The 26,560-nt window shown below is 44.5% G+C and overlaps 1 protein-coding gene across 15 annotated transcripts in view; it reads left to right on the top strand.

The window, feature by feature from the left end:
* The first annotated feature begins 4,858 nt into the window (after positions 1–4,858).
* Positions 4,859–26,560, top strand: part of Camta1 (calmodulin binding transcription activator 1) — an 852,116-nt gene continuing 830,414 nt past the window's right edge. For 13 of the 15 annotated variants that reach the window (XR_005090962.1, XR_003736018.2, XM_028883112.2 and 10 more), the window contains exon 1: positions 4,881–4,996. Coding sequence is in view for 13 of the 15 variants with exons in the window: in XM_028883112.2 (XP_028738945.2) it covers positions 4,952–4,996 (45 nt within the window). In the remaining 2 variants the exon portion in view is untranslated. Of the gene's footprint in view, positions 4,997–26,560 lie in introns of all 15 variants that reach the window. The other 2 variants (XM_028883102.2, XM_037203213.1) reach the window with 2 other exon arrangements.

Genomic DNA, 26,560 nt, shown 5'->3' with positions numbered 1-26,560 from the left:
AAAAGGGATTGATGGTCAAAATAGCATCTGAAGGTGAGACATTCCTACTAAGTAAGATGGAACTTCCAGAGAGGCTCTGGAGAGAAGGGCAATTAGGGTGTTTTACTCAAGGATGAGGTGGAAAGTTTTCACGACCACAGCAACCTGGTGACTAACGTTAATGTTGTTCTGTGTTTTAATTGCTAAAAGGAAAACAAAGCTGCCTGAAATTGTCTGGTAGTCCGGCTCCCTTTCAGTAAATACTGACCAAATGTAACAAATGATTCACCTCAAAATCCTAACAGGTTTCTCATTCCATAGGTCAGGTCTCAGACCACTTTCTGTACTTAAAATACACACCTCAGGGCTGGAGAGAAGGCCACGCCAGTAAAATGCTTGCTGTGTAGCTTTAAGGATCTGAGTTTGGTACTCAGCTCTTGTAGGAGAAAGTGGAGCGTGGTGGTCCGTGTCTAAAACCCTAGCACCAGAGACAGGAGGACTGTGGGATTTGCTGGCCAGTCCATCACATTGAATGGGTGTGTGCCAGGTTTTATGAAAGACCCTGCGTCAAAAAACGAGGTCGAGGGTCAGTGAGATTGCTTAGCAAGTAAAGGTGCTGCCCCAGAGCCTGGAGACTGGAGGTCAGTTTTCAGGGTCCACAGAGTGGAGGGAGAGAACTGACTCCCACAAGATATCCTCTGAACTCCACACGTGTGTCATGGTGAACACACACACACACACACACACACACACACACACACACACACACAATCCATCTCTTGGTTATTTTCTCAAGCAAACCTCACCCCCTCCAACCTTTCTCTAGCTCAGGAATCCCTGAACACTTTGGTTTCATGATTTCTTTATATACTTGAAATCATCGAGGACCCCAGTGAGTTTTGGCTTGTGTGAGTTTGTTTATGCTGAATTAGATGTTATTGTTTAAATTAAAACTAAGAAAATTTAAAAAGCACTAGTTCACTTACAAAGAATAACAAACCCATGACAGGTTAACATAAATCATGTTTTTTTTTGTTTTTTTTTTTTTGTTTTTTTTTTTTTTTTTTTTTTTTTTTTTTTTTTTTTTTTTTTTACAGTTAATCAAGATGGTTGCGAGTGGGGGGGGATGGGCAATCATGTTTTTTTAATGAGATATAGCTGAACTTTCAAAAAGGAAACAAAGGATGATGTGCAAGATCACATTGTTCTTTTATAATTTTGCAAGTTTTGTTAATATCAAGCATGACAGGACTCGGCTGCATTCTCCTTTCTACATGCAGTCTGCTGTGAGCATGTGTCATGTGACTGCTGTGGAACTCCACTGTGCATGTGTAGGAGACCAACATGACATGAGAATGAAGGAGCTTTGATCTTGTGGGCTCCCTGAAAGAGTCTCGAAGACCCTTGTGTACCTCCCCTGGTGACCTTACAGGTCCCCTGAAAGAGTCTTGGATACCCTCATGTCCCATGGACCTCCCTAGGCTTCATTTAAGACCTTCTATGCTGTCCTGGTCTAAGGTGTTGATGGTGATGGTGACGCTTTCTGGAGATTTGGGTGACATTGGTCACTTCCTTTTGTGTTCACACTGTACTGTTCCAGGCTGTTGTTAATGTTGTGAGCCTGTGAGCTCCTTGCAGTCCCAGGATCTCCTACAGCATTTGTGTCCATAGCATGCAGAAGATGTAGTCGTTATTATCATCATACTTTTTTTTTTTTTTTCCCCGAGACAGGGTTTCTCTATGTAGCTTTGGTGCCAGTCCTGGATCTCGCTCTGTAGACCAGGTTGGCCTCGAACTCACAGAGATCTGCCTGGCTCTGTCTTCTGAGTGCTCAGATTAAAGGCAATGCGCCACCACAACCTAGCTTTATCATCATCATTTCTTAAGTAGGGTTTTACTGTGCTGCCAGCATGGCCGTGAGTCCGTGAGTCCAGTGATCTTGCCTCAGTTTCCTGAGTGTCTGGTACCACAGGTGTGTGTGTATGTGTGCACATTGTTAACATAAACCTATCACCATCATCATCATCATCATCATCATCATCATCATCATCATTTATGGGTTTTTTGTGTGCGTGTTTGAGTATGCACTTTGTGCTTAGTGTCCTTTGAGGCCAGAAGGTGATGCATCTCCCAGAATTGAGTTGTAGACAGTTATGAACCACCATGTGAATGCTGGGAACTGAACCCAGGTCCTCTGCAAGAGTAAAAGTGCTCTTAACTCCTCAGCCATCTCTCCAGCCCCAGGTTCACCTGCCTCTGGCTCCCTAGTGTTGGGATTGTAAGCATGAGCTTCCATGCCAAGTTTTCATTAAGATTTTAACTTTAATTATAAAAGCAATAATTGTGGCTATATTTTAGAAAATAGAGACAGTAAAGTAATACTCTAAACCTCTTAAATACCATTTCTTGAATGTATTGCATAAGTCTTTTATGAAATGTAGCATGTGTGCTCACTCTATCTGTGTCGCTCTTTTGAGATAGACTAGGTGATCTTGACTTGTCTCTGACTCTCCTGCCTCTACCTCATGAGTGTTGGAGTTCTTTGCCTGCACCACCATGTTTGGTTTATTTGGTGCTGGGGAAAGAGTTTAGTTTCATGCATGCCAAGCAAAGCACTCTCCCAATTGAGCCACATCCTTGGCCTTCAAACGCGGTATTATCTATCATTCCATTATATTTGTAAATGAACACCAGGATTTTGAGTATCTCCCCTACCTCCAGCAATGGGTGAGTTTGTCCATTTTGACATGTGACTAGTGCAGCGTTCCACTGTGTGGCTAAGCACAATTCACCTGTTAAACAGTCAACATTAGCACTTTGAGATGTGCCCATTTTTTTTTTTAAAGGAACTTATTTTTAACTGTGTGTATATATGAGGACTGTGCACATGAATGCAGGTGGTCGTGGAGCTGGAGTCACTGGCAGTTGTGATCTGCCCAGTGTGGGTGCTGGGAACAGGACTGGTGTCCTCCGGAAGAGCAGTATGTGCTTCTAATCGCTGAGCCGTCTCCCCAGCCGCCATCGCTCACTTTTTTGTTCTAACAAATACAGTGATTAGGGAAGAGCATCTTCGTTCTCCCAGCACTTCCCCACTCGAGGTTATTTCCTTAGATCAGATTCTCAGAAACAAGATTCCCAGGTCAAAAGACGTAGATTTTTTTTATGGCTTTTAATACATACCGTGAAATTGCTTTTTGAAAGGGTTATACTAATTTACACCGCCACCAGCGTTTCCAGATGCAACACAGGTGCTATTAAGAATGCTAATCGATAAAATACTGTACCCTAGTTGTTAAAACTTCGCCTTTTTTTTTGAGGCTCATAAAAATTAAAGTTTGTTGAAGAATGAGTATACAATACAAACCATTCTTTTGGGACATCTTTATTTTTGGAACAACCTTAAGCAATTCTCCGCGGTGAACACCAGAGAAAGAACACATGTGAGGATTGGCACAGACCGGCTTTGACGATCAATCCTAACGCCAAAACACTCGATCGACTTTTCAGTGCTTCTGCTAGTAGCAAACGGAGGGAAAATAGTGTTGAGGAATCAAACCGTGCAAGTTTACAGAGAAATCTGGAGCTCAGCTGCTTTTCATTAAACTGCGTTCCCTTGGGTGCACGTGCAGAATTCCCGCACTATTTTCCCTCCCTCTTCCCCACCCTTTTTTTTCTGTCCATATGTCGAATTCTTGCACTCTGCCCTTTCCCTCCCTTCTTCCATCCTTTGCTCTTTCTTTTCTGGCCACGTGCAGAACCCCTGAATTTCTGTGGAGAAGGCGCAGCACTTTGCAGCTCTCCTGTTCGGGGCTTATGTCTGCGGGGCTTGCGAATCCACCCGGTGTGGCCCTACTTCCAGGAGAGCTGCGCGGAGCTGTGGCCGGAATCCGGCTTAAGTGCCGGGAGCCCGGGAGGAACTGGCTAGGCTAGCCGAGGTCGAGCGTTCCGAGCCCCGGATCCACGGCTGCAGCTTGGGACAGGCACCTATGACTCATCGGCTCCGCCGGTCACATGGACAACGTGACCAAAATAAAGTTTCAGTATTTTAAGCCGCTAGAAAAGGGGACAGAGAAACGCAAGGCGGGCGGGAGCGTAAGGCTGCCGCGGGGACGCAGCGCCGGCCGAGGGGGCGGGGATCCGAGGCCAGGAAGGGGCGGGGCTTGTCTGAGGGGCGGGACCTGCCGGGAGGCGCGCCCCTCCCCCGCGGCGGGCAGCGACGCCCGGACTCCCGACCGAAGGGTTCGGGGACGCCGCGAGAACGCCTCGGCGCCTCGCGTCCTGCACCCCAGAGCCGCCCCCCGCCAGCGCCGTAGGCTGCGGGATCCCGGAGTTCCGGCGTGTCCTCCACAGACACCGGGACCCCCACGCGCCGGCAGCGGCTTCCCCGGGAACGTCCTTCAGCTCCGGGAGCACGCGGGAAAAGCCCCAGCACGCCAATGAGCGAGCGCCTTCCTCATGACGGTCACGCTGGGGGGCGGGGCTTCCCGCAGCCGTTCCCTAGTTCCGGGAACCCCCTTTGATTGGTCTGGACGGCTTGGGAAACACTGTTGTGACGCCCAATCAAAACACTACGTCTCGGCCTCGAGGAAATATTCCGTGTCAGGCTCGTCTTGATTGGGCTGTCCTTGCGTCCTCTGGCCACTAGGAAGCTTTGTTTAGATCTGGAGGGCGGGTTTTCCTGGGAGTGGGTGGGGAGGGGGCGTTGATTCCAGGCCAATCACTTTAGTCGGTGCGGTGGTGATCAGCCAATGGGCTGGGTGGATAGGACGCTCCTCCCGGAGAGTAGTGAGACCCCTGGTGAGGCCCGATTGGCCGCAGGAGCCGTGACTGACAGACGCACTACCCAATGGGCGCTGTGCGTGGGCCGTGGGGCGGGGCCAGGGCGGGTGCGCGGCGGCGGCGGGGTGGCTGGGCCGGCGGCGGCGGCGGTACGAGGCGCGCGCTCGGGGTCCCGGTCGCGAGGAGGAGGAGGATGTGGCGCGCGGAGGGGAAATGGCTGCCGAAAACAAGCCGGAAGGTGAGAGCCGGAGCGGGAGGGCCCGGGGCTGTCAGGGTGGCGGCGGCGCGGCGGGCCCGGGGCCGCGCCGGACATCCCGGGCATCGGCGGCGCGGGGCGCGAGCGCGGGGGCGCGGCGGGCGCGGGGAGGGCGCCGGCAGGGTGGGGGGGGCGGAGCGCGGCCGAGTCCTGAGGTGACTCGCGGGCCGGCCGAGCGCGGCGCCCCGCACCCAGCCCCGGGGGCGGCAGGCCGGGGCGGGGGGCGCGCGGGGCGGGGGCCGGGCCCAGTGAGGAGGAGGAGGAGGAGCCGTGGCGCCTCCGACAACCGGCCCGGGGCATTCCAGCCGCGCCGGCCAGGGCGTGAGGGGGCCGCGGGGAGGAAAGTTTCCCGGCCCGCGGGGTCTCGCGGTCACCGGTGCCGGCGGCCGTGGCGGCGTCAGGGCCGGACGTTCCCCTCCACAGCCCCCCTCGGGCCGCGAGGCGCCTCCTAGCGCCGGCGTGGGGGTGTCCCCGCGCGGGTCCCCGCCAGGGGGCCCCCCTCGTGCCGAGCGCCCCTCGGCCGAGGCCCCGGGCGACCCCTCCCCCTGCAGGGCCGGGGGCCTCGTGCGGCCTCCCCGCCCCTCGCAGCGTGCTCTTCCACTCTTGCCCTTGCACCCTCACTGCCGAGAGGGTGGGGTCTCCACACTGCCTTGCCCTTTACCTTCCGTGACCCCGATCCTCGCCGAGCACGGAGGGTTCCGTGTGAGCCTGTCCCCCTTTTCCGGGGACTCTCGTGGGGCCGCGGAGCCTCGGCACGCTGGGTTTACCCTTTTTCGCCAGGACAAGGGGACCCGGGCTACCCATGTTCTTCTTCCTTCTTTGCTCGCTCAGTGGCTCGTGGGGCCCTGTGCGGCTCTGAAGTCATTTCTAAATAGGAAGGCAGACACTTTTTCCAGATCTACACTCTCCGCACACTTTCCTAGGTTAGGGTGAGCTCATTTCCTGAATACCCTTCGAGTTGCCCTCCTTCTGGTGGGGAAAACCCGACGCTCCAATGCTCCTCTCCTCAGCTCTCTGCCTCTCTCCTTGGAGTTCCCTGTCTGGGCCAGGGTGGGCGCCCCAGTAAGATGTAGGACAGGCAGGCTTCCGATGTGTCTACCACTTGAGTGAAAAGGGACCTCAGGAATTACTCCTTTCTTGAAGGAAAGCAAGGATCTATTGCTTCCCGTTCACTCTTGGATCTTAGGGGGCACCCTTCACCAATTAACACTACCCCACTGGGAAAAGGGTCACGTGCCCTTGAAATTTTGTGTTCTGATGCTTGTCTTCTGAGCGGTAAGAACCATACTTTATGCGTCCCACTCTCAAGAAGTCTTTGAATCTTTCTTGGAAATAAACTTCCCAATCCTTTTTTTTTTTTTTTTTTTTTTGAGAGAGAGAGAGAACTCATATCCTCCTTATGGCTTCTGTTTCCCAGTCAGCCATATTTAGTGAGCCTGTTACCTTGACTTTTTCTAATTTTCTCAAATTGTATTCATGTTGGCTGGGTAAGGAGAAGCCATATGCCTTTCTATCCAGAATAGGGAGCGTAGACACCCTTGTCGCCCACATGCCGTTTGAGAAGAGGTAGCTTGTGTGCTCCTTGTTGTACCAGAACCTTCCTTTGCCCTGGTATGTCTCTAGTGGGATTAAAACATTTCTTTGGATCTTGTACCTTTTAGGCAAAGGGGAAATTTCTCCATTTTTTTTTTGCTGTTCTGGTTCTCTTTGGCATCACAGAAATTGTGATGCTTCACACAATTGTTGACACGCACAAACCACTTTGTGTATATGTGCAATACATTCGGTACATTCACAGAGGAAGTTAGGAGGGTCCTCTGACAGCTCTGTGTTCAGAGTGTGTGGGAACGTTAACATGCAAGAATGTGTATATATACACATTCATATACGTTATTGGTGACTTCAGACTTAGAAACAAAAGTATCATTGATAAATGCCGTTTCTCATCACTTCTTCATTTGTCATTTGTATTGTACTGAATAAGCAGAATGCCACCTAGAGTGTTCACCACATCTCCCCTGTGTGGAGTGCTTGCTGATGAGTGCCCAGACTTTTCCATTTGGAATCTAGGGACAGTATTCTCTGCACAATTCTGTGAGAAGTAAAGGTTCTTCTCTTGATTTTTTTTTTTTTTTTTTTTTTTTTGAAACTGCAATGTAGGAGAAAGATTTCCTGTGCTTTGGGAAAATGATAGGAATGGAGAAGAAGCTGCTTCTCCCTGATAGAACTGGGAACTGATGTCCTCAAGTATGTCCCTGTTGTATTTCAGCCAATGAAGTGAGAGATGCTGTGAAATTAGGAAAAGGTACCTTGGAAAGTGCTTGCCACTTCCTGGGAAGGTGGCAGGGTTTTTCCAGGTTCTTCTCTCTGGAGCTGGTGAGTGTGAGCGCCCAGCAGCTCTGGCTCTGCTCAGGTGCCTCACTGCCCTGTCTCTTTATGTTTTCACTCAGCAGTGAAATCTTACTTTTTAACAGGCTTAGTGTGGAGCCTCACCCTCCTTCCAGCTTTGTGTGTGTTTGTGTGTGTACTCTTGAAGCACTTTGCCTAGCAAGAGAGCCCTCTACCTTGGTTTCCCAAGTAAGGAGATGCCTCAGTTGGCTCTAGTTTTGCTTTTTAGCATGGTACCCAGTGCCAGAAAGGAAAGCTTTTGGTCTGATTTTCCTGTGTGTGTCTTCCATTTTAAGGCTGTTTTCATCCTGTGCTTCTTGTTAGCTTAGGGGGCTTGTTTGTTTCTAGGGGTGTTAGTGAGCCTTGGAAAAATGAAGAGTTGAATACCTGCTGTGTATGTTGGCATAGACCCAGGACAGTCATCTCGTTTCTGGTGCTGGCTCCTCTGTGCCCTCCTCCAGGCCACTAACTACCTTTGGGAGTTGTCCCTGTCCAGCAGAGTGCCCCGCACGTGGACTGTGAAGGTGAGGTAGTGAAGGTCCACAAAGGAGAACTGCTTGTCCAAAGTTAGGCTTGAGTTGAATGAGCTTGTGCTTACTGTGTGGCTGGGCTCTGGATGGTTAGGAGGCAGCTCTTTCCTCCTGCAGTGAGTCAGGTTACCCTATTTTCTTAATTACTTTGCTTTTTTTGTTTGCATCTTTCTGTCCAAACATAATTTCCCCTTCTACCTCTCATTTACCAGCATTTTGGGAAAAGCCAGGTGAACTTTTTCTCTTGTCTCCTTGAAGATCTGACTTACCCTATTTCTGGGAAATGTTGGTATTCTCTATCTCACCCTTCAGTGGATTCTGCATGTTGACGTGTGCACAATAACCTCTCCTCAAGGTCAGATTGGGTCAGCTTTCCCTTTTTAAAAGACTAGCATCACTCTTGCTCTTGGAGATGAGTTTATGTCATACTTAGCCACATTTTCATCATTTTTACTTTATCAAAAATTTTAATATTTTGTCTTTTTGAGACAGGTCATGTTTTGTAGCTCAGGCTAACCTAGAGTTTGCTGTGTAGAACAGTTTGGCCTTGATCTTGGGGATCAGTCCCCCTGACTCAGCCTTCTTAATGCTGGACTCACAAGCAGGGGGTGCCATACCCAGTTCAGCCACATATTTTATTTGCTTTAGTTTTCAGGGCCTGCTGGATTTAGTCATATTCTCCCCCCCCCCCCCAATGGCCCCATTCTCCAATGAGGAAGGAACAGTTTGCCTCTTTACTAGGTGTTAGTCGGTGTGCCAGTGGGATTGGAATCTTTCTGATCTTGAGGTAGCCGCTCTTGAGCCCATTCCCTACACCCTGTTCATTACTTTGTTCCATTCCTTATGTCCTGTCCGTGGCACCTTCTGGGAACAGTGATAGAAGAGGGTTCTCAAGCTCTTGGCCACCTGCAGTTGTGCCCATTGAGTCTTCAGTGGTATCTTAGTGTCGCTCAAAGTCATTGTCATGGCTGCTCCCTTACTCAGCTATTCACTCTGGAGCCCTTTCCTGGATGTCTGTTGTATGCAAGGATCTGCAGGGTTCAGTGACTTTGCCTGAGACCATAGTGGATCTTGTTAGCCTTTTGTGTAAATGATATGTCAATCTATCTATATTTGACTTTAATAAAATCTTACAAACTTTTTTCTGAATTTAAATTTTTGTGTATTGTAGTCTTGCAAAAAATACTTGAGTAGTGTGCTATCCTGTGGAGCTTTTCCTTCCTTCCTGGAAGAGTGGGGGTGGTGAAGGTGGTGGAGGGTGTACTGGGAGGGGCATTTAGCAGCTTTCCTTCACATTGTGGAGTGTGTGTTTGTGTGTGTGTGTGTGTGTGTGTGTGTGTGTGTGTGTGTGCACATATAAGAAAATAAAGTCATTCTTAATGTGACTGTCCAAGTGTAACTTTTAGGTAATTTAGATATGTGATTGGAATGCTTAGTATACATTAGAACAGCAACATTGCACAAAAAGTATCATATGCATGGAACATAGCATTTATACATAACAGATCATTTTTACATAAAGAACTTTTAGAAAAAAAATCTTTCTTCTGATGATCTTGGTTTATGCTATCATGTATTAAGCACTGAATGAACCATCACTCTGCTTTGCTTTTCAGTTATCTAAATCTGATGCCTAAGTGTGGCCACACTCCAAGGCTAGAGCATGATACAGTTACTAGCTTATGTGACTTTCAATTCTTTATGCTGTTTAATAGTACTGTTATTTGTATCTTTCTGGTTTTTTTTTTTTTTTTTTTTTGATAAAGCCTGATTCTTTTTGGGTGCAGGTGAGGTATACATTATGATGTTGACATTGATCAACATTAATCTGAAGTGTGCTCATTCTTTTTCTCTCTGAGGTTTTATCTCTCCAGTGGCCCTAGAAGCCAGTTCTGTAGCTTGCACTCCTGTGGCAACCCTTACTGTCTGTGTATGGCTGTGCCCTTTGTCCACTGATGCTTTTGTGGTGACAGGTGATAATGTGGCTCTTTTGCATTTCCATTGCCTGGGTCATCTTCAGTATTGTGTATCTTCTGGAATGATCATACTTTGTTTTTTGATCTGGGCAACTCAAGTTCTACCTCCTTTTCTCCTTCTCTACCTGTAGGATAGGTAGGTGGCATGGATCTAAGTCCCAGCAAGGGGACGAGTGAACACTGTTCTTCAGATTTCTAAGTCTCCCCGTGGAGAATTTTGGGAATTTGTTTTTGCTGGATTTATCTGGCTTCTTTCTGTCTCTGGTTAGATTGCAGTATACACTTTTTTGGGTACAGTTAGTAACTATACTAGTCATTGGGAACTTTTGTTTGCAGAAAGTGTGGGACCCACTCTTAGAACTCCTCTGCCTCATTTTGTGCTGTGGTGCAGTCTGATGTGTGGGGTAAGGGTGGAGGTGTTCTAGTTCTAATTCTTTGTCCACCTTACTTTAGGAAGGGACACCGCCTGCCTACCTGCTTACCTTCCCTCTGCTCCCCCTTCTCTCACTCCCTTCTGCTCAGGTTTAGGGTCAAGGCTACCCAGATACAGTCATGTCCTTTTGTTTATGCCATCGTGGGTGTAGTACTCAGTTGTCTTGTGGTTGTGAGCACTGTCAATTAGAAGGTGGAGATGGTCTGCCACCCTCCAGTATTTGTTGTGGATGAGAAGTGTGTAGATATTGAGCAGCAGTCTGATACTTCGTAGTGTTCTCCATAGTAAATGTTCCCCATCAACATGTTGAGACACTGTTGCCAGGTTCTCTTTCTGCTTTGAGCATCATTGTTGTGTGGGTCTCTTGTAAAGACTGGTAATGTTTATTGAGCATTTTTAAAACCTCATTCTTGACTTAAAAAGAAATACTGTGCACCCCAGTGTGGAGAGGCCAGCCAGTCATTAATCCCCACTTTACTCTCTCTCTTAAGAGGAATGTTCTGTATTTTTCAAATGATTGACAGCACAAGATGGAAAGACCAAGGTACCCTTTGTTGTAATGGCTCTTGTGTATTCATCCCAGTGTTCTGCTCATTCTTGATATAATTGCATGTTTTCTTGTACATGAGTCTTTTGCTCATTTGGAAAAGTTTAGTCGCTTTTTTCCCCCTTTAGATTTAGCTGGCCCCTTTCTGAAGTTGTTAGCACAGGGTGTCTTAGAAGGAGGTGTGCTGGCCTGGACTGTCTTCTTCCCCCTGCTTTCTACAGGGCTTTGCATAAACTGTGTCATGCCTTGAAAGAAATGCCAAGCATGACACTGCTTGGAAAAAAAGTGACATTACGTTGTACTTCCTCATGCTAACCAAAACACTTCTCTTTACTCCCCTCTCTCACAAAAACAGTAACAGTAACAAGATAATCCCAAATAAAGCAGACCATCCTGAAAATTAGTTCTGATTGCTCCTGCTTTGTTTGGTCACTGGTTTTGGGCTGGGACACAGTTGATACCTTTGGGTATGTGTTCTAAATGGTGTTTGCATCCTTTGTAGCAGAGTTTGCAGTATCTCCATTTTTCCTTATCAGTTACCATAAGGTAACACCTACCAAGCACCTTATTTTTTCCTCTTTATTCCTACTTAATGGTTTGAATGAATACTGGCAACAGTTAATTACGCTGTCCTCTCATGAGTTCTGCCTATGTTTGAGAATGGGGTGGAGACTTCTGTACAGTGTGGACCATCATGACTCTGTCCATGTCACTTCACACTGTTGAAAACCTAGCATCTGTCAGGATGGATAAAGCATGTATGTCAGCCTGTTTAATCTTCATCAGTGAGATTTGTTTATATATGATGTCAGAGCTGTGTGCAGATGCACCCAGATGCACTCTTCAGCACCATCTTGGTCCTTCCATGTCTGTCTGTCTGCTCCTCTGCCGCCCGCTCCCTCCCTCCCTCCCTCCTCCCTCCCTCCCTCCCTCCCTCCTCTCCCTCCTCCTCCCTCCCTCTCTCTCTCTCTCTCTCAGCAGAGTCCCATGTAGCCCAGGCTGGCCTTGAATACACTGTGTAGTTGAAGATGACCTTAAGCTTCTGATGTGCCAACCAGGTTCTAGGATTGCAGACATGTGTGTCCATGGTTGCTCTTTCGGAGATGCTCTTTCTACTGAAAAACAACCCACACGACTTGTTTCTACTTTAAAAAAATGCATTGTGGTTTTCTTTGATCAGGATTGGTTGAGACTGCCAAGAATTATTTCTGAAGGCATGTGAGTTAAGTAAGGAATTTCTGTCTTTGTAAATTTAAACTTGGTTTTAGTCCCTTTCTCAAGAGTCTGTTACCCCCTTGGTTTTTGAGGCAGATATCAAACCTTTTGGAAATGATAAGAAATTGGTGGCACAAAGCTACTAGAGTAATGTAATTAGCAATTAATGACTGAGACAACCTTAAGGTGGTAATTGGAAATGTAACTGTGTAACAACAGAGTGCCTGACTGTTTCCACCACAAAGTTGTTGATGGCCTTGGTGATCTTAAAATGTGTCTCCCCTTCTTTTTAGAAAGTACTTGAGATAAAATAGCAGTTTTTAGTTGAAGAAAATCTAAAGTTTGGTGGAAGTTCAACAGAATGGAACATTTCAAAACTAGATTCAAGATAAGAATTTTTATTTTGAATCCACAAGGGGGTAGTGGTGTTCTATCAAAGGTGCTTATGGAAGTTGAGGTGATCGCCAGCATTCCAGATCTGTAGATAAAACTGGCATGTTTGCATTTTAACTTAATAAGATCTCCTTTTCAAAATGTTTATTGGCAGAATTGTTTATTGCTTAAATTAAAAAAAAATCCATTTTGGTGAATGGCTATTTTAAGCTGTGCAGATGGTTAGTGAGAGCGTCCTTGTAGTCCTGTGCTTTGTAGAGGTCACAAAGGCTCTGAGGCTGCTGCTGTTTTCTAAGGATGGAATAATCTTAACATTAGGGCTCTAGAATTGGTGGCTTAAGTGTCTTGAATAGAAGGATTTTAGAAAATTGTATCTAAACTTTACAGAAGTTTTTATTTCCAAGTGTTTCAATTTGGCCAAAAGATGAAAAATGTGAACAGTCTCATTACTAGCTGCTTTAATAGTCCTGAATGAATCAAAGTTTTGTGATAGTAGTTTACATTACATGATTCCATAAAAACATCCTTTCCCTAACATAAAAATCTAAGTATTCTGCAAGCCTGTGAGTTTTACTGCTATGTTTAGAATTACTTACAATCAGTGTAGTGTGGCAGAGCCAGCCAGTCTGATCTTGTTGCTGTTACATGCTCTTTGTGGGTGATAGGCCACATAGTGGGAGAAAGTTTTTTTTAAAGGTTTATTTTATAATTTGTTTGTATATGTGTGTGGCTGTGTGTGTGTGTATTCATGTAGGTGCCCCCAGAGGCCAGAAGAGGTGTGAGCCTACCTGATGTGGGTGCTGGGAACCCAACTATGAACTTCTGGAAGAACAGCAAGTGCTCTCAACTGCTGATGCCATCTCTTCAGTCCCAAATTGGGAAAAATTTTTATGATGGGGATGGAGATTATATCCTGCTTATTTAGACACCTAAATACACACACACACACACACACACACACACACACACACACACACACACACGCCTTTAAAAAGTGCTAGTAGTAACTGATAACCTGAAATAGTTCAGTCTTTTATAGGTGGTGCTTGTTTGTGCCACATGCATTTTCTGTCTCTTGTTTCTGGGCAAGAGCAAAGGCAAATGGTTTTTCTGTTGTCCCTCTTCCTTCCTTCTGAGCAGGGAAAGACTGTTTCGTGTACCTTCTTCACTAAGTGACTTTGGTGATTTAGCATCCCAGAAAATAAACGCATACTTCCCTGTATCCTGCAGCTCTGGGAGCTGAGCTAAGATGTCAGCATTTTCATTCATGAATTTTATGCTTCTATTTCTTTGTTTTGTATTCCTGAACTGGTATATTCACAAATCAGTTTATCACCAGTCAGTTCATAAGTCAACCATGAAAGATAATACAGAAGATGAGATGCCACAGTTGTTTTGATAATGCTGTAGTTGCTCCTGCTGGTCTGCAGCAGTTCAGTTTGGGCAGGGTTGCTGGCCAGACAGCTTGAGATCTAAAGCAGCAGTTTTAATTAGTGCATGATTTTTGTGTAGAGCTGTGTTGTGAACATATTGACACAAAATTTTTCTTCTTGCTAGAAAGTTAGAGTGCTATGCTATGTTATGTTTCCTTTGTTACCAAGGGTATTTATTTTATCATTTGAGGTATTGGAGGATTCTGCTTCATTTCAAAGAGGTTAAGCCTGGGGATCAGATTATGTTTCTATTGGAATGCACTTAGTCTTTGAGCATTCAGTTACTCTTGAAATATATCAAATAACTTGATTATTTTATAGTTTTAACATTTCTGTTTTTGATACACTGATGTTGGAAGGCATAGCGTTCCTTGAACTAGAGTCAGATTTCAGATCTCTGGATTGTACACTCATGTAGTCATGGACTGTAGCTACTCCTCCAGGGAGGTTTTCCTCTGCAGGGCCAAGGTGGAGGCTTTTGGCATCTTTCATGCCTGTGGCTGATGAATGGTTAGCTGTAAATAAGTTAATTTTTTTTTTTTTCAGCTTTCTTAGGGCTTCACTGACTTTCTGAATGTTTAATTGCCAAGGACATTTAGAAATAGCAGTGTTACTTTTAGGCAGTACCGTTTTAGCTCAGTTCATGGTTAAAGTGGATGATCAGAACTGCAGTCATTTCTGTTGATACCTATCTTTATTAAAACTTTTTTTGTGTGTGCATGTGCTAGGGACTGAACTCAGGGCCTTGCCAATGTATCTTACTCTGGATTTTTAAAAAATTAATCTTTATTTTGTGTGTTCATGTGTAAATCCTGATCATCACAGCTTACTTTTCAGAAATCCTTTAGAGGTAAACAGTTCTGAACATTACAAAGTTCTATTAAATTTGCCCTTTTTTGGGGGTCAGCAAGATGACTTAGTGACTAAGGGTACTTGGAGCCATGCTGATGGACCAGAGTTGGTCCCTATAACCCATGTAGTAGAAAGAGAACTGACTCCCGCAAGTTGTCCTCTGGCCTCCACATGCTCCCCCACCACATAAATAAAAATTTTAAATAAAAAATTAATATATATGGGGATCAGAACTTAGCTTCTGGTGTGGTGCCTTCCAGCTCTTTGAGACAGTTCTGTCATTCAGCCTGGAGCTCACGGGCTAGACTGGATGGTCAGAAAGGCCCAAGGAGCCACCTGTATCTACCTCTCAGTGGTTGGAAGTGTGCTGGTGAACCCAGTTTTTACATGGGTATAAAAGCACTTTGCTGATGAACTGTCTCCCCAGACCCCTGGGGCAGCATTTTAAGTCATGTGACAACTCATAGATACATCTTGACCAGAGCTGGGGCTTTGTGTGCCTTTATGTTGAACTGAGTTGTCTGATGGTAACGGATAAGTGGCTTACCTGTGAGCCAGGGTCTTTATTTTATTATTATCATTATTATTATTTGTAGATGTACAAAGGGGGAAGGAAGCATTTCACTTCTGGATATGCATTTGAAGGTACACATGACAGTTATTTTTCCTAAGAGTTGAATGGTTTTGATATTACTTAAATATGATTTATAATTATGGAACAGTATATTATTTATTCATATGTGCATATGATTGTATATGTATATATAATTTATGTAAAAATTAATTATGAATATAAGTTTTCCCCTTGAAGTGCTGGGAGTAGGACGTAGGGCTCTGTGGATGCTAACAAATGCTCTACCACTCAACTACACCCCTTGTAATGTTGAAGACAGGAATTATTTTATTTATTTATATTTCTTTATAATAAGCCGTCTTTTTATTTTATTTTTATTTATTTATTTATTTATTTATTTATTTATTTGGTTTTTCGAGACAGGGTTTCTCTGTGTAGTTTTGCGCCTTTCCTGGAGCTCACTTGGTAGCCCAGGCTGGCCTCGAACTCACAGCGATCCGCCTGGCTCTGCCTCCCGAGTGCTGGGATTAAAGGCGTGCGTCACCACCGCCCGGCCCTTATTTTATTTTTTAAAAATTTATTTAACTTTGTTTTACATGCATTGATGTGAGGGTGCCAGATCCCCTGAAACTGGAGTTACAGACAGTTGTAAGCTGCCATGTGGGTGCTGGGAATTGAACCCAGGTCTTGTGAAAGAGCATCCCATGCAATTAACCACTGAGCCATCTCTCCAGACTGAATTATTTTTATTTAAAATTTGTTCTTAAATTTTTAAATTTTGTTTTATGTGTTTTGGTGTTTTCCTTGCATGTAAGTTTTGTGTACCACTTCTGTGCCTGGTGCCCTTGGAGCCGGAAGAGTGCATTGGATCCCTGCAACTGGAGTTATATAGAGAGTTGTGAATACCACGAGGGTGTTGGGAATTGAACCCAGGTCCTCAGGAAGAGCAGCCACTGTTCTTAACCACTGAGCCATCTCTCCAGCCCTAGGGATTATTTTTTAAAGATTTTATATTATATTTGTTTAATTATATATAATATTTTTTAGAAACATCTATCTATCTATCTATCTATCTATTTATTTATTTATTAATTATGTATACAGTGTTCTGCCTACATGCATGCTTGCAGGCCAGAAGAGGGCACCAAATCTCATTACAGATGGTTGTGAGCCACCATGTGGTTGCTGGGAATTGAACTCAGGACCTTTGGAAGAGCAAGCAGTGCTCTTAACCTCTGAGCCATCTCTCCAGCCCTAAAGATTATATTTTTAATTATGTGTATATTGTATGTGTGTGTACACAGGCCTGTGTGTGTGAGAATGAGTGCTATGCCTTTGGAGGCCCAAAGAGGATGTTGGAACCCCCTGGAGTTGGAGTTACAGGTGGTTGTGAGCCACTGACATGGGTGCTGGGAACTAATCTAGGGTCCATTAAGAGCAGTATGTGCTCTTAACTGCCTAGCTAACTCTCTAGCCCCGGGCTTTTTTTTTTTTTTAAACATTTATTTATATGGTGGGGGAGACATGGGGAGGTGAGGGGACAACTTGCTTGTTATGGAATAGAATATTTGTTTGAGTAAGGATGTGTTGCATTTGTTTGTGTTGCATAATAATTGTTTAACTATGTAAAGATGTGTTGCATTTGTTTGTACTGTATTTGTTTAATTATGTAAAGATGTGTTGCTGTTTTACCTTGTCTGCCTAAGGAAGGCACCTGATTAGTCTAATAAAAAGATGACTGGCCAATAGCTAGACAGGAGGGCTAGGCAGGGCTGGTGGGAAGAAAGAAAGAGACTGAGGGTAGAGGGGAAGCCCTCCTGAGGCCAGCCACACAGGAGGAATCAGGAACAAGCAGGACGGACAGTACAAAGATGAGGTAAATGAGCCTGGGGCAGCACACAGATGAATAGAAATGGGTTAATTTAAGTTTAAGGGGGAAAAAAAACTAGATAGAAATAAGCCTATGCTAAGGCCAAGCATTCATGATTAATAAGTCTCTGTGTCATGATTTGGGGGCTAGCGGTCCAAGAAAGCCTGCTACACTTGCTGGAGTCAGTTCATTTTTTTCCCACTATGTGGATTTCAAGGCTCAAACTCTGGTCCACCAGGCTTGGTGGCAAGTGCTTTACTGGCTGAGCCATCTTGCTGGCCCTAAGAAAGAACTGTTTAATGGTAAAATTTTATAATTTTTAAAACTGTGTACCTCTGCAGTATTTCTGAAAAGTTGTAGGCTGCAATGATTAGGTTTTGCATATTGGACAGGTCTCATGGCATTGACATTATCATCCTTGTTCTACCCTGAATCAAACAGTGATAGGCTAATCCTCTGGTCACAACCCCAGAGACTTTTAACAAATCCCCTTTGGTTCCTGGGTAGTGCTGTTGTTCCTTCCTTTCCAAAAGTAGCAGGGCTGACTGTGGACTAAGAAGGCCCACCAGCAGGCATTTCTGCTGACTTGGCTGCTACTTTGGGCCCCCTAAGTAGAAACCTCTCTGCTGTGAGATGGTCTGTATGTCAAATCTGTTGCTCTGATTGGTCAATAAATAAAACACTGATTGGCCGTTGGCCAGGCAAAAAGTATAGGCGGGACTAACAAAGAGGAAAATTGAAGAAAAACAAGAAAAAAGAGAGAGAGACACTGCCAGCTGCTGCCATGACAAGCCCCATGTAAAGATGCTGGTAAGCCAGGAGCCACGTGACAAGGTATAGATTTATAAAAATAGATTAATTTAAACAATAAAAACAGTTAACAAAAAGCCTGCCACAGCCATACAGTTTGTAAACAATATAAGTCTCTGTGTTTACTTGGTTGGGTCTGAGCGGCTGTGGGACTGGCGGGTGACAGAAATTTGTTCTGACTGTGGACAAAGCAAAAAAATTCTAGCTACACCTCTCTCTTTGACATCCTTACCTCAGTTACAGTTCCCATCCATTCGTTATTTTTGACTCTGGCTCTTCTCATTGTGTCTTTCCCAAACCTCAGCTCTGACATGAGTTAGTAATGATTGTGAGGAGATTGTCCTGATTGATAGAGGGTTGTCCCAGAAATGACCTGAAAGTTCTACCCATTCTGTCTCATGATGATAGAAAGTGAAGGTGGATATATACAGTTGACTTTGCAGCAGCCTTGCTGATACTAGGCTGCTCTGTGGAACTTTTCCTTTTGAAGTGTTTACACCAGGTCAAGAATAAGTATGTAGGCTCAAACCACATAAGGAGAATTTGAAGTACAGCCTTTGTGGTGCCTTCTTTCTGCTTGCTGCACATAGAGCCCCTCCTTCTCTTTATTTACCACATTATATTTACATTCAAGAAACTAAAAATTTGTAAGGTTTTAAATGAAGTTGTCCAACACTGAAACACTCAGTCTTCTTAGGTATCCTCTGTGGTAGATTTAAAGTCTTTATTCAGGTGTGGATAAGGTTTATAGTTTTGGAAAATAGACTTAAGTAATAATATATGACTGCAGTTGAAAAAGTATTATTTGCTGACCCCAGACATGTATGTTCAAGATAGTATTTATACTAATTTAACTATGTTTTTTGGAGTTGATTAATATAAGCATTATTAAAATATATTGATTGCCATTAATTCAGTAAACACAGATTCTTCCTGTTAAACTTGTGGGTTGGGGAGTTGCCGTGGTCTACTGCAATCGATAGTATAGCATTTTTACTTGGACACGATCCCTGGGTCTCCAGGTTGGGAGTTTGGGGAGGCCTTGACATAATTCACTTTTTGAGTTTCTTTTGTACTTAAAGATACAGGGGGGCAAGTTCAAGTTTCTGGTGTTCTTGTAAATATTCCTTGCCTTCTTCCCATCTCTGCTGTTATGAAATATGCTGGCTGAGTTGTTGGCTTTGACAAAGCTTTGGTGGAGGTTTCTTCCTCATTTAGTTTTATTGATGGAAGCTGTTGTGCTAAAAAGAAAGCTATAACAAGTGGAAAGGTGGCGAGTGGGTACTCAGAGCTTTTGAAGTACTTGTCTTTCTTTCTAGGGGTCCTCCAGAAATTGATCATAGATTACTTGACCAAATTTAGAGCCCAGAATTTACTGCAGGCATTTCAGTGGGAAGAGACATCTGTTTTGGGTACCAGTCACATTATTCTAAGCGAACCATTGCTGCTTGTCAAGCACCCTCTGATGCAGGTGTGGTGATGGGACAGTCTCTCGGTGAGCCTGACCGAGCACCCTGGTTATTTGTCCTCTTGGTATTTGTAGTTTCTCTGCCCTCTGGTTCTGCCATGTCATTACCTGCTCTGCTGCTCCAGGTGTAGGGACTATGCTCTGCTATTGCCCTGCCCTGCCCTGCCCTGTGGAGATTCCTTGCTTTTGCCATTTGGTGAAGAGGTAGAACAGTTGGTTCAGCAAAATAATAAAAGCTATGGTCTTTGTGAATGTTTTTAAAGGTAAGCAGTGATAAATGATGCAGTGGGCATGTACTTACTGCTACTAAATCATGTGTTCAAAATGGCTACAAAGGTAATTTGTGTATTGGGTATATTTTACCACCTTTTAAAGACGAGAAAGCCATGGTGATGTCTCATTTTCAAGCCTGTAATGCATTCTAGGCTAGCCAGCCAGGTCTATATAGCCAGCCAGGTGAGTTCCAGACCAGCCATACATAATGAAATCTTGTTTCAAAACAGTTACTGCAGTTTGGGTTTTAAGAGACTGGCCACTTAAGACAGGCTGAATAGGGGCAGTTCTAGTCTTGGAGCAGAGACTGAGTACCTGGACAGATAGTGAAGCAGCAAGACAATCGGGGACTGTCCCTGGATGAGTCTGCACTGAAGTTTTCTCTAGAGACACTTTGGGCTGAGCTGGGATCCCATTTTCCATGCCAAGGCTTCTGTCTCTTCTGTTGTCTTTTATTTTTTTCTAGCAACTGAGCTTTCTTCATTCAGTTTTTAGCTTAAGTTCCATGCAGGTGTTGCCTGCTGTGGCCACTGGTTATGGCTCATGCATGTTTTGACCCTAGTTTAGTGCTCACCATGATCGCACTTCACCTTTGATGGCTCAGTAGTTACAGAAATACCTAAGACAGAATTGGACTGAACCCTGCTTTGTGTCTGTAGGCTAGATGTTTGTCCTGATGGAGGGGGGCTAGGATGTGTGACTTGCTAGTTATATAGAGGAGTTCAACAGAGACGAGATTGTGAGAGGGGGCTTGTGGTACTTGCAGGGTCATGGCACCTTAAACTGCCTCCATCAAACAGTGTAAAAGATATTGTGGGCTGGCAAGATGGCTTAGTGGATAAAGGTGTGTGCCACTAAGCCTGGCCACCTGAATTTACTCCCCTGAAACCACATGGTAAAAGGAAAGAACTGACTCCTACAAATCTTCTAATCTCCATACAAAGGCACACACACAAATAAATATAATGGAAAATGTTCATTGTAGCTACAGATTGGAGGCTGAGGTTCTTGGTCAACCATACTTGGTGTATGAGAAATAAATCACAGGCGGGTGGGTGTTGTGGCTCTCCAAAGCTTGTGCTTTGTGTAGAGTGGGGTACCCAGAATACAGTGGTTTGTGTACTCTGCCCTGTGGGCGTTAACAGCTATGTCATAACAGGTATGGGGGGTGGATGTCACTGTCAGCTGAGGTCTCATGGTTCAGATCTTTGGGTAAGCTTCATTTCCTTTCCCCTGGTTGTGGGCAGTCAGCTTAGTTGTTGGAGTTCTGCATCCTTAGGTAAACATGTAAGACATGGACTGGAGAGATTGCTTGGCTGTTAAGAGTGCTTGCTGTTTTCGTTCTGGCAGAGGTCTGGAGTTCAGTTCCCAGCACCCATGTTACATGGATTACAACTGCCTGTAATTCTAGCTCTAGGAATCTGATGCTGCTAACCTCTGCAGGTGACTGCCCTTGTGTACATATCTACATGCACACCTACATGTATATACGAAATTAAAAATAGTGCCCTGAGAATGGGTATGGGAGGAAGAGCCTGGTTGTTTTAGTGCCTGGGGCCATGTGTGTGCACCTCAGTGGGCCTTTCTTTCACATCTCCTTGCTGTCCTTTATCTTGTTTTTCATGATTTCTCATAGCATTACAGAAAGCAAATTGAAGACTGTGAAAGAACAGTTTGGAAGACTGTAAGGGAGAGGGGTTTAGCAACTGATGTTTCATAGTGATGACTTTGAGTAGATTGCATACAGGGAAGCATTGCTCAGTATTGTGCTCAGCTTAACAAAAGATGAAAGTATAAGGAGTCTCAGTAGTTAAAAGGAATTGATTCTCTCTCTCTCTCTCTCTCTCTCTCTCTGTGGGTGTCTTATTTATTTATTTATTTATTTAGAGACACAGTCTTATGGAACTGAGGCTGGCCTACAACTCTGTGTGTAGATGAGGCTGGCCTTGAACTCCTGATCCTCCTGCCTTTGCTTCCCAAGTGCTGGGATTGTAAGTGTTAACTACACCCAGCTTGATTCCTTAAAACAAACAAACAAACAAACAAACAAAACCTTGCTCAGGTAGAATTGATACATCATCCCATAGACTATGACCATTTTTGTTCTTTGGTATAGTAACAGTTGTGCTGCTGTCTCCACTGCATAAATCCACAGCATTCTCATCGCTCCAGGAAGAAAAACCTCCTGAAATCAAAGCACACTACATATATGTATGAAGATGTCACATTGGAATCCAGCATTTTGTACAATTAATACACAAAATTTTGTATGTTTTAGGAGGCATTCCCCATTCCTCCTTGACTTGGGCAGTTACTAATCTGCCTCCTGTCATGGTGTGTTTGTCTGTTCTGGATATCTCATGTACATGGACTGACAAGTTTCTTTTGGGATGATGCTCTGAAGTTGATGTCATTTCACTCCTTTTCGGGGTGTCATGTCCTCTGTAAGTGTCTGCCCCATCCCGAGTCAGTTGTTGAACATGTGTCTTTCTTGTTAAGAAATGCAGCTGTGAACTTGGAAGAAGTTTTGTGTAGGCATGTTTTCTGTTTTCTTGGGTAACATGCCTAAGATGGAAGTGCTGTTTTCCAGTTTACTCTGCTCTTAACCTGGATTCTTCTGCAAAGTGGCTGCTCTACATGGTGCTCCCACCAGCAGGGCTGAGGGTTCCATTTCCTTCCCTTGCTGCATAGGTTTGTTGGCCATGTGTGTGTCTGCCTGATTTATTTCTACTTTTGTAGAGTCAGGTTTTTTTTTTTTTCCCTGCTGAATTGTCAGAGTTCTTTCTGTATTCTGAATATCAGTTCTTAACCAGTTATTTTCTTCCATTTGGTGGGCTGTCTTTTCATTTTCTTGATTGTTGAAGCATAGAATTTTGCAGTTTGGTAAGGTAGTATCTATTAGTTGGTGTCACAGTTAAGAAGCCATGGTCTCATCCAAGGTCTTGAAACCCGGCGTTGTCTATCCTTTCTTCTTAAATTTATAGCATTAGCTCTCATGTTTAGGTCTCTGGTTCATTTGTGTTAGTTTTTGTCTGTGGTATGAAGTAGGCTTCCATTCCTCTGTGGATGTCCGTTTGCCAGTTGTTTAGTACTGTTTGCTGGAAAACACTGTTCTTTCCTCATGGAAGTGTCAGCCTTGTTGAAAGTGGTTTGACTGTCAATGTGAATATTTTTTTCTCATGCGTCAGCCCTCATTTGCGCTCTCTACACCATCACCAGTCTTCATCTTTGACTGAGCTTTGTGATACAGTGGTGTTTGTTTTGTTTTGAGGCTGAGTTTTGATGCACCCCAGACTGGCCTCCCACTTGCTGCAATCCTACTGCTTCAGCATCCTGAGTGCTGGGTTTCCAGGCCTCCAGCTGTGTTCTTTTTAGGATTTCTTTGGCTATTACACATTCCTGTGTTTATTTGAATATTAGAATCAACTTTCCAGTTTCTACAGGAAATGCAATTGAGATTATATTAAATCTGTATCTATTTGGAGAGTTAAAAATCCTGCTGATGGATCTGCCTATATGCTTTGTAACTCCTGCTTAGCTCAGGAAGTGGAGCATCTCACCTTCTAAGCATACTGCTACCTGAATTTATCAAGGCAATAAGCTGTTTTGATTTAACACTGATGTTCAAGGTTGGAACTAGACTTTGTAGGGTTTTAGACAGCAAGCAGCTGTGCTACAGCCTGTGAGTTCCTGTATGTTCCTTTAATCTGAAAGTGTGCTGATAGTTTGCCTCTATAGAAAAAATTTGGCATGCTGGTTAATATACATTCTGGCTAATAGAAAATCAACATATTCTATGGTGTGTGTGTGTGTGTGTGTGTGTGTGTGTGTGTGTGTGTGTGTATGTCTGTAATTATTGGAGGTGGAACGTGTGGCATCGACATTTACGCAGTTGTTGGAGGCAGAAGATATTCTGGTATTTACTGTGGGGTATGTGTTAATGTGCTTTTGAGTGAAGTCGTTTACTCAGCAGATAATAACAGTGTCTGTGCAAAGCTCAGGAAAGGACAGGCTCAGCCTCTATTCCTGTTCTCACAGAGCAAATGGGGGTGGTGAGAGGAGTGGGGGGGAGACTGACATTAGTCAGGATGTCACGTGAACTACAGGTAGGATTTAATGCTATCAAGGCAAATGTAATATAGAATGAAAGCTAACCTGAGAGGGTGGAGGCTTTTTTTGAGAACTTTGGAGGGCTTGTGTAGGATAACTGAGGAAAGAATTGGAGAAAGAGTTCTGGGTGACCAGGTGGGCTGATAGTTTAGGTATGCAGAGATTCTTGGGTTATATTTTGACCCTGTAGCTTTTAAAGTTTATTTTTGTTTTTAGTAGAGGAGTAGAATTGATTGGATGAAGTTGGTTCTCCTCTCAGTGCTAATAGGGGCTCTTGGGCTCCACTTTACACACATCTCAGCTACACACACACTATGTTGAAGTTTTCAGATTATGATTGTGTGGGGGATCTGTACTTTCTCATGGTTGTAGGCAAGGCCACATCTACTCTTGACCTAGAAGGGTAACCCTCCCCCAGAATGCATGCCTATAGCTCACATGTGCTTGCTTGATGGCTCTACCTGTCTGTCTCTGGGTTTCTGGTTAGATGAGACTCATACAAGCTTTTGTGGCCTCTCCTCTGTCCACATTGCAGATCAGCATGCACAGCAGTCTGCTTTTCTGTTCACAGCCTTGGAGTGGCTTGCTCAGTCGCCTTTTTCCTCAGTTACATACATGTTTCTAGAGGATGGGCATGAGTGTCTGGGTTTAGTATTGTTTGTTTAAAAGTGAGCTGATGAGCAAATAAGGGATGATCAGTATCTACAGAAAATTATGCCTGACAAGAACTCTTGATAGTGTTTGCTTGAAGAAAGAGCCATTGGGCTTGAGTATGTATGCACACATACGTGCACACCCATACACCCACAGTGAGTGAGTGAATGAATCTTGTAGCTGGGTGTGTAGGTCTTGATAGAAGGTGCCTCCTAGATTTTGAACTACATCTACTAGCAGCTTGGTGAGGCCAAAGTAAGTGAATACAGGAGAAAGATGATGCAAAAGTATGTGCACGAATAGCCACATTGGAAATGTGGGCTCAAGGTTTAATCTAGCATATTTTGTTTTATCATGGCACTGTCAGACAGCAAGGGACCCTGTTGCTGAAGTTCATGGCAGGCAGTCTTGGCACAGGGCAAAGTGGAAAATGGTGAGTCCATCTGGAGGGTTCTGCAGGAGCATAAAATACCATAGAAGCCACATCTTTGCTTGACTGGCTCAGTGTTGTGTCCTTCCTTCCAGAGCAGTAACTGTGATTTGGTTGGATAGAGTGAATGATTGCAAAAGAATTAGGAAAGCTCTGTGTAGTGCCTGAGGTTGCCATGGGGAAGAGAAGGTATTTGAGGGTAGAAAGGGGAAGAGGATTAAGTACAGGCTGGGAAAGAATGGCCAGAGAGGCAACTGAACAAGAACCCAGGTCACCATGTATGAGGTTTAGGAATGGATCATAGTTGTCATGCTGCTGTCAGAGCAGAAGAGAATAGAGAAGTAGAGATAGGTGAGTGATTCTTTGAGGAATTTTAGTAGCGGGGCTGGAGAGATGGTTCAGTGGTTCAGAGCACTGGCTGCTTATGCAGAGGACCCAGGTTTGATTCTCAGTATCCACATGCAAGTCACAGCCTTCTGAAATGCCAGTTCCAGGAATCTGACACCCTCTTCTGGCTTTTGCATGCACTGGGGACATAAGTGGTACACAGGCTCGCACACATGAGGGCTGAACACTCTTTAAAAAAATGAATTTTGGTGGTGTATGCAGATTATCAAAGGAAATGATAGTGAAATGATTGTTTAAGGAGATAAACAAAAATGGGGCAACTGTACCTATCGGGCTGTGGCTGTATAGTTAATCTACTGGTGCTGTAAAACATGACCACAAACTTGCTGCTTAAAACATGACAGCTATTACCCTAGGGTTCCTTGTGGGTCTGAAGTTCAGAAGGATGTGGCTAAGTGGTGCCTAGGGCCTCATGAACCTACCAACCATTTTGGTGTTAGTCAGGGCTGGGCTCTCATGGGGAAGGATTAGGTTCCCAGGATCATCTGAGGATTCACTTAGTGGGAGGCTACCCTCAATTCCTGTTAATGAGCCTCTTCCACTTGGCATTTTCCTCTACCAGCCCGTGAAGAAGAACTGGTTAGCAAGGTGATAGAAGTCATAATCTGTTTCACCCAGGAAAAGAAAGCTAAAGCAAGTGCACCCACACTCAAGGCTTAAGACTGTACGAAGATGTCAACATCAGGGCAGGGATTGTAGTAGGTCCGTTGTAAAGTTTGTTCCCTATAGTAGGGAGGGAGGGACAGTGTGACTAGGAGACATTAGGGCAGTGCTTCAAGTGGAGGTCCTGTGGATGCAGATGGTAGGATGGCAACTTGCAGTTTTGGGAATTATGGAAGAGATGTTGCAGATGAAGTTTAACATGTGGTCATGTGGCTTCAGGTGGCCTGTATCAATACTAGGGGCATACATAGGTTCCTTTTCATGTCATTAATATTGCTGTCTTGTAACTGGCCCTGATGAACCAGTGCAAGCATCTCCTCCATCTCTATCAGGATGCTGTTGAGGATGAAATGAGTCAATCCATTTGCATGTATTTTATATGTTAAAGGGACAAGACTGTGCACCTTTGCTCTGATAATATGTAGAATGCGTGGAATTTAATGGCATCTTCTTTGTTAACTTAGTTTCATTTTGTTGGACATAAGTTGTAGAACTGGGCTGTGTCTAATACTGTGCTAT

The sequence above is a fragment of the Peromyscus leucopus genome, chromosome 2 (genome assembly GCF_004664715.2).
Source record: "Peromyscus leucopus breed LL Stock chromosome 2, UCI_PerLeu_2.1, whole genome shotgun sequence".
Lineage (NCBI taxonomy): Eukaryota > Metazoa > Chordata > Mammalia > Rodentia > Cricetidae > Peromyscus > Peromyscus leucopus.
This window is presented reverse-complemented; position numbering and strand designations above follow the sequence as displayed.